Below are 13,317 nucleotides of genomic sequence, written 5' to 3'. Positions count from 1 at the left end.
ACGACTCTGTTAATTCGAGGACTGAACTTCATCTCACGATTTTCTTTGGAGTTTTGGGACCTGAAAGAAAACAATGAAGTGAATTATTTGCTTGTTCTGCATACAAACCTTCCAAATGATTTTTAGAGTAAGAAGTAGCTGATTGCATGAAACTCCAGCCTTCTGTCCAAATGTATAAGTGTATGATTGAAATGTGCACCATATATAAAGACTGACACCCAGGTTTCAGCATGCAGTGACAGCGAGTACATGCTCAGCCAACCGCTCATAATGACTGCAACACATCTGTTTTTCAAGTAGCAGCTCCAGCAACACTTCCAACTCCTCTTTTTAGGCTCTGTGGCAATTGGGGTGATTTCTGTTGTTTTTTCTAATTCTCTGGACATATATGTGTGCTGTCTCCTTCCCCCCGCATTCTTTATGCTAAGCTAGACTGAACACTATCCCAGCTTTCGCTCTGTACTACACATGAGATTACTATTGATCTTCTTATCTCACTTGAGGAAATAAAGCAATCGGGTATTTCCCAGAATGTTGAACTACTGTTGTTCCTGAAATCCATCTGCGCTTGAGAGACTGCTGTTCTCCTCCAGTGCCGGGCTGCTCCTCCTCGCGCAGGAAGTGCCAGATATCGTGCGGCGTATAGTTCTGTCTGCGACACCTCCCTCTCCTCTGGAGACAGAGGTTTGATTGCTAAAAATGCCCCGATCTAAACAGATGTACGAAGCCAGCAATGCGACAAAATCCACTTGTAAAAATGGCTAACGCGTCTGCGCCCTCTCACTCTGCTGTAGTTCGCTGTAAGTACAGATCTGACTTGTCCAGGTGTGATCCATTAAACACATTATTCATACCTGAGGGGAGAGGAGAAAGACAGAGATCACCATCTGCTCACAGCTTGATTAAATTAATCATGTGTGAACTCTGGCACAAAGGCCCCCATCCCTCGCTCTCTCGCTCTCTCTGTGAGACATCACGCTCTCTCTCTGTCAGTATGTGTCGTTGTATAATAAGCCGCGAGAAACTTCGGGGGAAAAGCTAGTTGCCCTTTACTTTGGGGATCTGCAGATGGGCTCCCGTTTTGCCCCAGCTGGGAGCCACACAACATTTTGCAAACGACTCTTGTGCGAGCATGCTCTTGGCAACACAATCAAACGCACAGCGAGCTATGGAAAAAGCACTTTTTGTGAGTCATCGCTCGCTTTGATACGAAAAAGAAGCCGTCGTGTGGTTTGAAGGGGACTCGGAGTCAGTACAAAAGGCAAATGAATTGCCTGTGTTTTCCCTTATGCCTCTTTAAATATTGGAACACAAAAAGCTTTCGCAGGGAGACAATGTTGCGGGGCTTGCAGAGCAAATGAGATTCTCTCCACGAAAACAAATTCTTTCAAATCCTCGGGTGTGTGTGGGCGCATGTTTGTGTTACAAGCGCAAAGCCTGCTGGGATAGGTTCCTGCAAAACAGCAGTGTTTCGGAGCAGAGCTGATGAGCAACTTGAAAGTACACAGAGGATGTGCGGAGGTCTAATTGAGTGTTTTTTGGGGGGGGGTTACATCCACGCATGGTGTTTTGCAAATCGGGCTCATGTCCCATTTAAGGTCTTCGTCGGTTTAAGCTGTTTGTATCCCACACAGTCAATGGGGTTGAATGAACACAAGGCTGCTGATTTTACACTGAGATTTAACGCAGAGAATCAAAAACAAGCATTCCAAGCATTTCATTCCCTCAAAATAACAGCTGATTGCTAATAGGATACAATCTCCAAATCCTGAATCTCCTTTTTGTCGTGACATCATTCAATTATTCCTCCCTAAATAAGATCCAGCTCTGAATCATCATCACAACCCTCCAGCAGTTCCACTCCGCGCTAACGGCCCCGTACTTGTGTGCTAATAATAGCGACTCTGTCCTCAAAGACGTCTCCATCACTTTAGTTATGAGCATTTTTCTTCTGTGTCTGGATTATTTTATTCTCCGTTCTTCAGTGGATGTTTGCGTGTCAGCGTTTGGTTGGAAGATTGACAGCCAAAGGCACAAACAGATCCTGTACCCAGACTTTGTGCAGCTGTGATATTCCTGGATTTTGTTCACAGTTCAGTTTAGACTTTAAAATCGTTTTAGTAACTCTTTAGCCCTTTTACTGAATTCCACTTCCCTCTGAAAAACTGCCATCCAACACTTCACCTCCTCATCTACCAGCCGACTGTCAATCAAACCTCAACTGACAGCCCAGCTGGTGAGCTCTCACCAGTGCTGTTACCCAACCGGTGTTTGAGCGACAGCAGTGTGCTGGAGGTGGCCAAGTTTTCCATCATACCGAACGAGCACCGCATTTTTACATGACATGATCATCAAAACAGAATAGTGCTTTGGAGTTGTTATGTTTTGTATTTTCAGAAATGATGCCGGTAGCAGCTTTGGTGATGAAGAAACTGTCAGAATGTGTCTGAAGCAGCTTTTAGGAGGCGTTCAGCAGCAGTAATGGGTTGTTGTTGTGTTTCTTCCAAACTCTATAGACTGTTTATACAAGATAGATGCAGCCACGCTGGTATCATCCAGTTTCTTGGCCCTGTTGTGAAGCCTCATGCTGTCTGTTTTGCCATTATCGTGTTGGTTTTGTTAAATGTGACGCAGTGAGGAAGGAAGGATGGTTGGTAACGACCTTCTTTATCATTCAGGACATCATGTTGTATTGTTTTAAGACTTCAAACTAGCACTAGAGCCCATAAACCGATGCAGAAAGTGTTTACTGAGGTCATAAAGTAAGGGAACTGAAGCTGGCGTTCCCATAGACTTCTTTTTCACCTGTAGGTACGTCAGTGTTTGGCTGGTTGGCTGTCACGGATCTACGAGGCATCCGATTCCCCGACTATAAACTCTTGCACAGTTTTACATTGGGGCCTACAACTTGTCTTTTATTCTGATTAGAGGCAGAGCGGTTGAGTCGAGGGAAAACCCTTCAGGAGGAAATATTCTGATTAGTTTTAGACCACCGTTATTTTTTTGAACCGACGACAGTTGATGCTGCAGACACTCAGCTAAACAAGTGTGTTTTTCTAATTATTTTATGTAATAACAGGTTTCTAAATATGTTTTCTAATAACCAAGTAGCCTTTTAAAATGATGATTAGCGTTAGGTAACACAGTGTGCCATTGAAACACACTCGTGAAAAAGCTTCTACATAGGTTCAAACATTCAGTGATTTACTAATAATGATGTCGTTTTGTCATATTTGATTAATTTAATGTCATTTTTCTGTTACTTTCCCTTAAATAAAGGAACATTTCTTAGAGACCTCCGCTATATATGTATTCACATTGTTCGTTCGAGCTTCAGTAAAAGTGGATAACAATAGATTTCACATCCAAAATATACAAAATCAAACATTTGCAACCCCTTGTCCAAATAAGAGTGTTTGCATAGTTTCTTTTAATAATGTATAAACTCAGTTTAGAGCACAGCTTCTATATTTTTGGTAGTCATTCGCACATTGTTTACAGTGATTCTAATCTGGAATAGTCCTGCTCTCAGTCCTGATTGAGGCTGATCTCAGCTCTGATTGCAAAGGTTGTGCTGAGGCTGGAGAGCCGGTCGCAGCGTGCAGCCTGCTGAGCCAATCGTATGTCAATTTTGCATAAAGTGACTGGAGGACAAGGTGAGCCACTTTGTCACCCAGCAGTGCGTCTCATTTCTAATCCATTAGGTTGTAGGGAGTCCAGCTCTGATGCCCTCAGGTTTGCAGGAAGTGTGTGTGTGTGTGTGTGTGTGTGTAACTGTCATGGTGTCTGTCTGAGCTAATAAAAGTGTGTCTCTCCACAATTGGATGAGACAAAGCTCAGGGTTTCCTAGTTTACAGATGCCCGGGGATGAATACCTTCTGTCACATCCCTTTCATCCTTGTTCTCCTCATCACTTTCTCTGCCTCTCGTCCTCTCCATCACTCTCTCGTACCACACTCAGCATCCTGTCGGCACTTCTTTGTCCTCTGTGTTTTGTGCTCTTGTCATCATTATTTTTGTTCCTCCTGTCTGGTTCTTTCTAGATTCCATTTTATTAGATTAGTAGATGACGTTTTCCTCCTTTGCATCACCAAACTGTCTTTTTAAGGCCATAAATGCTGATTTTCTTTTCAAATTGTGTTACCTCACTCTCATTCTTTTCTGGATTTGTGCATTGTGTTGTGTGTAATTACAGCTGAGCAGATATTGATGTGGCGCCAAGTTCCTACGCCCCACAAGGGTACGACTGGACAAAGTTGCACTGTTTGCTGCAGCAGTGCAGTCATGGCTGCTGCTGGACTCAACAGTGAGCGTCATATTTGTGTGCTGACCATCTCACACCGTGTGTTTGTGTTTGCCTGATCTGCCAGTCAGGTCACGTTAACATTCATATGAAGCATGAGTGAGACGTATTTTTAAATTCTGTTGAATTTTAAAGCATATTTCTCGTCCCGGCCCAAGTCCAACGGTTTCATCCTGATACCTAATGGCAGCCAGGGTGACGTTGCCAAACCTGAATAGGCCTGTGTATCCCTTCACGGATATGCAATCACTGATCCATCACTAAAGCCGTCACATTTACAGACAGCATGTGTTCTCCACACACGTGCTCAGGGTGAACCTGCTCTCATTTGTGAAAATCACAGGGTGGCAATGGTGGAACTGCTAGTTCTGGTATTCTATGGCAGATGAGCTCAGGGCCCACTAGATGGCGTTGGGCTCTCTGCCACCTTCATTGACTCTGTTTATGATTTTGGTGGCTTAAGGGCCCTCTACGGCCCTGTCTATCTCCTGGAATCTCCTCCATGCTCGTGAGACTCTGTAAACATGAGGAGGAGAAAATGTCAGTGGCCTCCACCAGTAAAACCATTCCTGTTTTGGGGGTTGTGACATTGTTGCCCCTCTAGAGCTCCTGTTGTTAATTTCACGAACACCAAAGCAGCTGATACGATTAACACCCCCTCTGTTACTTAGTTACTGACCAGATCAATATCCCAGAACTTTACCTGACTTGATGCTGTTCTCTGATTAAAAAGTGTTCCATTGATGTTTATCAGTCATGTTTAAACAGCATATTTGGTCCTCAGATTTTCCTGTGGAAATCCACAGTAAATGACACACACACACATTCCCACACTTGTAGTACGCTAAATTTGACTTTAATATTACACTGTCACACGCCATCAGCACTGTGTCCCTGTTGCACCTACATCATTTGTACAAACATTATACTTGGTACTGTATAATACGCACACGGACACAACCTCAGCATTGTCCCACTTTACTCTCCCTGATGTCTTGTACAGAGCTATGATGTGCCCTCCAGCTGTGCTGTAAAGGGTAGCTTGGTCCAACCGAATTAGTAATGAGGTTTGTCTAACACAGTGCAGTGCAGGTCACAGCACACTCCCTCTGCTCATCTGTTCTCAACGTGAGCACAGAGTACACACACACGGGTTCCATCCATCTTTCTTTTCCCCTCTCCAGCTTTTTCTTTTTTTGTCTGTTCTGAAAAGCATAATGCATTAACTTAATGCATCAGTGAATATAAATGGCTGCAAATGAGGTGACTTAAAACTCTTAAAAACTTTGCATGACTCAGAATGCATTTGTGGCCAAGAAAAATGGAGCACCAAATCATTTGCAGTGCTTTTAGGGTGCTTATTATGAGGCTATGAGTGGACTTGGAGGGAGGTGCCATTTCACCCACGAGGGCACTGAGTATGTTATTACCAAAGGGGGAAGTACTGCTGTTCAAAGTAATAAAAAAGAGCCATTTGCTGTAGGAAGGAGGCACTTCACAGTCCTCCACTGAGGGCTGAAAATAGAAGTAGAGATATTCGGCTGGTTGGAGTCAAAATCTTAAAGTCAAACTGCAGAAACCAAAATTAAATCACAGTACAAACCTGTGGAGTATGTTACTGTGATGTGCCATAATTACCCGTCTGGAGAAAACTCCTGTATTTAAAAAAAAAAAACCCATCAGAACATGAGCCAGTCACGATCACGTGATGGAGTTTGTGTCTTGTTAGTCATCCCCTCTAAAGAAAAATGACTAAAGAGCTCAACTGAGTTTTTGGACAATTTTTGCACCTCTGCTTTTTTCACGAACATTAGAAGTGAATAATTTATCACCTTTCAGGTGTCTGAAAATGTATCACCATTTCTTGTTGGACATTTCTTTTTACCTCCGCAGAGAAGGTTGTGTTTTTGGTGCGATAAATGTGAGAGCTCGAAGTGTTTTAGTCAATTCTGATGAAACTTAGTAGGGGTGCAGAGCGGGGTGATGTTAGCAATCCTTCAAAATTCAGCTTACATCCACCGACGTCTTCAATGTCACCTCAATAACAAATCACTACATATTGCCCATTACTCCTACATAGTATTCTTGTAATCCCAATAAACCTGTCATGCTATCCTGAACTTGATCAATGCAGTTTTGTTTGTTTTTTTAAATATGAGGAGCAGAGTGTGACCCTCCTCTTTTTCAGGCTTTTTTACATTTGTCTTTGGTTGGGCATCATGTTCGGTCATGTGTTGATAACTTGCCCAATATGTGACTTCAGTTCAGTACAAAATTATCCCATACATAAAGGATATTGTCTTATTAAATATTTAATGCAGACCAGTGCAGTTGGCAACGTCGCACATAGTTTGGGGGGCAAAGACACAGTACAACACAATATCTATAAAAGATGTGCAGGCTTCAAATGAGCACGCTCAAAGCTCAGACTTTCACTTGAATTCACTTTCTGCTTGAAACTTAAAAAAGTGGAAAACATTCACCTTCAAAGTAACATTTAAAAAAGAGCTTTTACTTTTACTAAATGCTCTGTTTCTGGTTTGTGTCACACTTTTTCACTCTTGCCGTGAGCAGAGATGGGCAGTAACGCGTTGTAATCCGATTACTTTTTTCAAGTAACGAGTAAAGTAAGGGATTACTATTGCAAAAACGCTAATTAGATTACCGTTACTTTCCCGTAGGAACGCTGCGTTACTGCGTTACTAAAACCGTGATTTTTTGCGAGAATGTCTCATGACAGTGACGTAAGCGAGTGCGACGTTCGTGGCAACAGCTGTGTGCAGATCAACAATGAATAATATATCGAGTGTGGGAGAGAGTATGAGCGTGCAGCATTTAAAGCGTGGAAGTACTGACCTTACTTTGAGTTTGATTCCATAAAAAGTGACAAAAACATTAGTGTCCGTTGTGCGTGGGAAGAAAACTTCTTTTTACACCGAAAAAAACCCCAAACAAGCTCGTGCGCAACGACGTAATGGGAAACTCACAGAGAAACTCGCGGATTCTTCCACTGACCGCTGCGGCACACCTGCACCAGGGTAAACCTCCGCCTACCCTACTCCTGCTTTACAGGTGAAAATAGAGCAACAGGACCGCTAGTCTTTGACTTTATTTATTTTCTGCTGTGTTTTACTTGCATTTATTTGAAAGACTGAGTGTAAACACACACACAAAAAAAATTATTTTATGTGCTGGAATGTGCAGAAAATAGATTTAAATGTTAAACTAATTTCTTCCAGTCAGAGAATGGTGCATATAATTAAATTTTTGCTTGATGCATAAAGTTAAAAGATTAAAACTAATAAAACAAGTTTTAAAAAGAGACGTTTCCATTTGATTACATTTTGTATGATGGATTATGTAGAAAAAGTAGAATTGGGCTGAAAGATCTATCGCTTTATCACCTATTCAGGTTGTAAATCGTGTTTTTAAAAAGTAACTAAGTAACTAAGTAATTAATTACTTTTGAAAATAAGTAATCAGTAAAGTAACGGGATTATTTTTTGGGGGAAGTAATCAGTAATTAGTTACTGATTACTTTTTTCAAGTAACTTGACCAACACTGGCCGTGAGTAGTTTGCAGACGAGTCACTGTCTTCCACGCAAACCAAGGACGACCCTGTCAATTTGCTGGTAGTCGTTTCACCTGCTGACCGCCGGCAACCACTTCCACAGGTCCAAGAATACACGTGCCGATGCTAAAAACCGATTAGGATCGGGGGATTTTGGCGAGGGCCACCAGGTTTTAATTAGTTTAAAATTGGTTTAAAACAAATTTAATTAAAACCACCAGGTTTTAATGCGGCGGCAGACTGGTGTACCCTGAATCCTCAATCATAACAAGCTCTTGGGTGATGAGTTGCAGTCGTGATGATGTTTAGTGTTCAGTTGGAAGTTGTAGATGAGAACTTTAAGCTTACCAACTTTCCCTTGTTGAGCAGAAGGTACTAAACGTTGTCACCTTGTGTGAAATACAAACCTGGCACAGCACAGTGGGTCCTGCCAAATGTCAAATGTCTTACAGCGTGACAGCCCAACGCTACAGTACGTGGGCTCCATGAAAAGGGGTTTAAAAAAGTGAGTAGCAGGTTATAAAGTTGACAGCACTTTGAACAACTGTCAACCGCTGTCATGGGAAAAGAAAACAAATACTTTTTGATCTTTTTGAAAAATTGAATTAATTCATATTTCTGTTTTTTATTTTGTTTGAGTTTAACTTCAAGCATTCAAACCACTGTGGTGTATATTACACATTCAAGATCGTGACTTCCATGCTGGAGTCTCGTGGCTCAGTGTTGAGTTCATTTTTATGGATTGAAAAAAGTTTTTGTTTATATACTTTCTGTGTTTTCAACACCTTCACACCTGAGTGAGGAATTCCAGCCGGCCTCAGTTCATGAATATTTCATTCTCTCAGATGATCCCCATCTTTTGGTGATTCGGACAAACAACAGACCGCTGCATCCAAATTCTGCAGCCTGCACAGTGAAAACTGGAATACATTAAAGCCTCTTTGCATGCTATATATTTTTTAAATCGATCATTTCAAACCACCAAATATGCCTAAAGCATGTTTTTGGTTGTTACTGTTTTCCACCATGTGCATGTGTGGCGCAGAAGTCCGAGCGGATCTGAAAACCAAATAGTGTCACATTGGGGCACGTTAGAGGATTTGTTTCCACTTCTGCAGAAATGGATCTGCGCAGCTGCCTGATGGTGTTATTTGGAATGACAATAAAAATTCCTGTTTCTTCAATCGCATTTGAGTTCCATCCTTTTTCCCGATGCTGCAGAAATGATTCTTTCAGCCCTCAGTCAACAGGTTTTGTTTGATAACCACACGGAGCGCTTAGACTTGGTCATAGTCATTTCTCCTGAGAAAGCACTGTGAATAGAGCTGACGGACGTTCATTTGTCATTACATCCTGCTGTGTAATGTTGTCAAAAGCATCTGGCAACACAGCGTTTAGTGAGGGTGATGAATGCTGCTTACGGATGGGGGCCCGTCTTTAAATGACCGTAACTCTGTTCCCGTTGGTGCTAGAGACAAAAATTCAAATGGTTTCTGAAAATAAAGAAGATTTACGCTCATATTCGGTTTATTACAGAAGCACAAAGCATTCACAAGGTACAAAATAAGTCCAGGCAGCCTGTGTGATACCTGGGTGATAAAGGGTTAACTGTATAATCCTAGTCATCGACCGCTCCCTCTCTCTGTCCACAGAAACTCCTCTGAAGGATGGGGAAGATGCGGCATCCTCGTCAGACGCAGCCTCAGACCCCGCCTCCTCACTCTTCAACCACTGGGGTCACGACCTTGGCCCAGAAAGCCGAAGGGTTGCCCTCAAGAAGTTCAAGTACTATGGCTACAACGGTTACCTTAGCGACCGCATCTCCCTCACCCGACCGATTCCAGATTTACGGCCTGACGGGTGAGTGTCGGTTCACAGCTGTATGCGGTGTTCTCCTGTAAGGATTTAACAGGATGTGATTTTGGCTCACAAAGCTTCTGAATGTTGGCGTTTCCCCTCAGATGCAGAAACATGTCCTACTCATCAGACCTTCCCCAGCTCAGTGTCATCTTCATCTTTGTCAACGAGGCCTTGTCGGTGTTGCTGCGCTCCATCCACACGGCCATCCAGAGGACTCCTTCCCACCTGCTCAAAGAGATCATACTGGTGGATGACCACAGCAACAGCTGTAAGAACCTTAAACCTTCCTCAGCATTTCTTTTTTCATGTCTAGTTCTACTTGCACATCTTCTTCTGTTTCCTTAAGGGGTCACCACATTAGATCATCTTCCTCCATCTCACCTTATCCCTAAGATTCCCCCCTCTTACTCTGACTCTCTGCATGTCCTCCCTCACTACATCCATGAACCTCCCTAGAGGTCCTCCTTTCCTCCTCCTGCCTGACATCTTCAGCATTTCCACTCACCCTCCTCTGCGCAAATCCAAACCATCTCAGCCTCGTGTCTTTAACTTTGTATCCAAACCGCTGAACCGGAGCTGTCCCTCTGATGTACTCGCTTCTAATCCCAGTGGAAATCTTAGCTCCTCCAGCTCAGCCTCCTGCCTTTTTGTCAGTGCCATCATCTCCAAACCAGACCTCAGAGCGGGTCTCACTACAACCTTGTAAACCTTCCTTTTCACTCTTGCTGCGATCCTTCTGTCACAAATCACCCCTGACATTCATCTCCACCCACTCCACCCTGCCTGGACTCTCTTCTTCACCTCTCTTGTGCACTCTCTCTTGGATGGTTGACTCCAGATATTTAAACTCATCCATCTTCACTACCTCTGCTCCTTGCAGCTTCGCCTTTACACCTGTCTCCGTCTCATTCACACACATGTTCTCTTTTGCTTCTACTCTTCCTACAGGTCACAGTGTCATCTGTAGATGTCGTGATCCATGCCAAGTTGTATTTCTTCTAATCCTATAACGATGCTTTTTTTCTGGGGGGGTTTCTAATCAAAGTTTTATTGATCTTTTACTTCATGTAGAACTGGAATTTATTTGGTGTAAAACTGCAGAAACTTGGTCAGTGAGGAAATCCATATTCAGAAAGCTGCAAAGTGTCATTTGCAAACCAATACAGTTCTTGCTTTTAAGAAAAATATATTGCTGCCTCTAGGGATCTGCAAATAAAACGCATCTTCTGAGTATAAATTAGTGTGTCTGTATTTATATGTACGTTTCAGAAACAAAGGTCTTCACAGGCCTCTTCTCTGTATGTAGATTAAGATTTTATATGCATTAAATTATTGATTTTTCAGTTCTTCAAAGCGGCTCTTTGGCTGGTTGTAACAGCATCATATGTGTAAGATCAAAGATCAAAGATGCTCAGTCGCAGGGTTACTCTGTGTAAACAGACTCCAATGATAAATCATTAGTTTTCAAGAGGTCTCACGTCTGGTAGAAGAGAATAATGCACGGATAGAAATAAAACAGTATATTTAAAGCTAAAGCCACACTGAAGGCTTACATGATTACACCGTGGGCACAGAAATGAAAAGTCTAAACAGAAGAAGACAGAAAACAGTAGAAATGAAGTGGCGTGGTAGACGGCCGTCGTAAAAGTCTACAGCTTACAGGAAATAGTATTAAAGGCTGCTAAAAATATAAAAACTACATAAAATAAAACAAACCACTGTTCTGCTGTCAGTGTGAGAGGAGTGGACTGTTAATGTTTCCAGCTCTCACGCATCCAGCGTGTGGCATTAGCCCGGCCTTTTGTGGACAAAACAGTCATTAAGCTTCTTTTTTAGCTTTAACATTAACCTCCTAGGACCTGCGTCCACATATGTGGACATCACATTTTGGGTTATTTAGACCAAAATACTCAATTTTGCTCTACAAGGGCCTGATATCCACTTACGAGGACGTTATACTGCTACAGTTCTATCAAAATTTTAAACGTATATCCTCATGTAGCTCTTATTTTTCTTAAAAACAAAAATAAGGGGAAAAAAATCTGGTAATTTTGAATGTTTTTACATTCATCGGGCCCCAATATGCTCAAATATCAAAGAGAAATTAAAAATGCATGTCGTGGAAGAGTTCGGGTCTTAGGAGGTTAAGCTTGTTTCACGTTTCAGCGGAGGCAGACAGAGGCTAATCAGGATTGAATCTCTGATTCACCCCAACCGGTCGCAGCAGATGGCCCCGCCCCTCCCTGAGCCTGGTTCTGTCGGAGGTTTCTTCCTGTTAAAAAGGGAGTTTTTCCTTCCCGCTGTTGCCAAAGTGCTTGCTCATAGGGGGTCATATGATGGTGGGGTTTTTCTCTGTATGTATTATTGTAGGGTCTACCTTACAATATAAAGAGCCTTGAGGTGACTGTTGTTGTAATTTGTTGCTGTATAAGTAAACTTGAACTGAACCTGATGCACTTCATCCAGGTTTGATGTGATGTGAGCTGAAGTTGTGTTTGTGGCTTCCAGCTGTTTGACTTTCATAAAACCCTCAAGCTTCCTCAGAGCCAGCCTGCATTTACACAGCTGGCACAGCAGCAGTTGTTTTGTTAATTATTTCCACCTTGTTCTTAATGTCTTGCTTAGCAGTGTCCCCTCACAGGGAGAAGGCTCCTGGTTAAAACCTGTGTGGAGTTAGCATGTCCTCCCTGTGCCTGTGTGGGCTTCTTCCAGGGAACTTTGGGGATTTTTCGCTTTGGATGAAGACGTGTGATACAGTTCCGCACTGCGAACTATCAGCTTATTCCATTATTCAAACTGTTCGATATATACTAAATAAAGTAAAGAAAATAAAGTAAAAAATTATAGTGCTTCACAACCGAGGTGCTAAAAAAATAAAGATAAGAAGCTGAATTTTTTGAAAGAGACCACTGAGTAGCTGAGAGGGAGAGAGCTGCAGAGTCTGGATCCACTGCTGCAAAAGCTCCGTCTGCTTCCCCTCTCAGCCTTGTGTGCTGCACAGCTAGCTGATGTATAGATGCAAAAGTTCACTGATGTCCACAGGTGCTTGTCCATGCACGGCTCTAAAAGCAAAAACCAGAATCTTAAAATGGACTTTGAAGCTAGCTGGGTGCCAGTGCAACTGTTTTAGCAACAGTGTGATATGGGAGTAGTTAGAAGTCTCAATCAACCTGCAGACGTTTCAGGGAGGTTTTGGTAAATCCAATGAACACAGATACACAAATCCAAACATAATTAAGTAGAGCCAGGAATAACAATCTCCAGTTCAGAGCGCGTCACGCTGGTAAATCGACTGGATCTTATTTAGTGCTTTTCAACTCAAGTACTTCACGAGCCTCATTCACCCATTCATACAAGCACTTTTTTTCTGTGCCTGAGGTTCTTTCTATCCAACATTAACACTTTAATGAACACATCAGAGAGCAACTCAGGCTTCACTATCTTGCACAGTGATAGCTTTGCGCACAGACTGGAGCAAATGGGAACTGAACCACCAACCTCCCAACTGCACAACCTCCTGAGCCACAGGAGATGTATATTGTCTGCAAGCATTCATGTGAACATGACAGCTTATATCCCTCA

General features: G+C 42.5%; 1 protein-coding gene across 2 annotated transcripts in view; it reads left to right on the top strand.

Moving 5' to 3' along the window:
- galnt18a (UDP-N-acetyl-alpha-D-galactosamine:polypeptide N-acetylgalactosaminyltransferase 18a) overlaps positions 1 to 13,317 on the top strand; it is a 180,961-nt gene that overhangs the window by 83,278 nt on the left and 84,366 nt on the right. For both annotated transcript variants that reach the window (XM_084936564.1, XM_084936563.1), the window contains exons 2-3: positions 9,528 to 9,735; positions 9,837 to 10,003. In XM_084936564.1, the coding sequence (XP_084792690.1) occupies positions 9,528 to 9,735; positions 9,837 to 10,003 (375 nt within the window). The remainder of the gene's footprint in view (positions 1 to 9,527; positions 9,736 to 9,836; positions 10,004 to 13,317) is intronic.

Source organism: Perissodus microlepis, chromosome 7, assembly GCF_051167445.1.
Source record: "Perissodus microlepis isolate ML-2025 ecotype Zambia chromosome 7, ASM5116744v1, whole genome shotgun sequence".
Classification (NCBI taxonomy): domain Eukaryota; kingdom Metazoa; phylum Chordata; class Actinopteri; order Cichliformes; family Cichlidae; genus Perissodus; species Perissodus microlepis.
The sequence above is the reverse complement of the archived record's forward strand: the minus strand, read 5'-3'. Positions and strand labels throughout refer to the sequence as shown.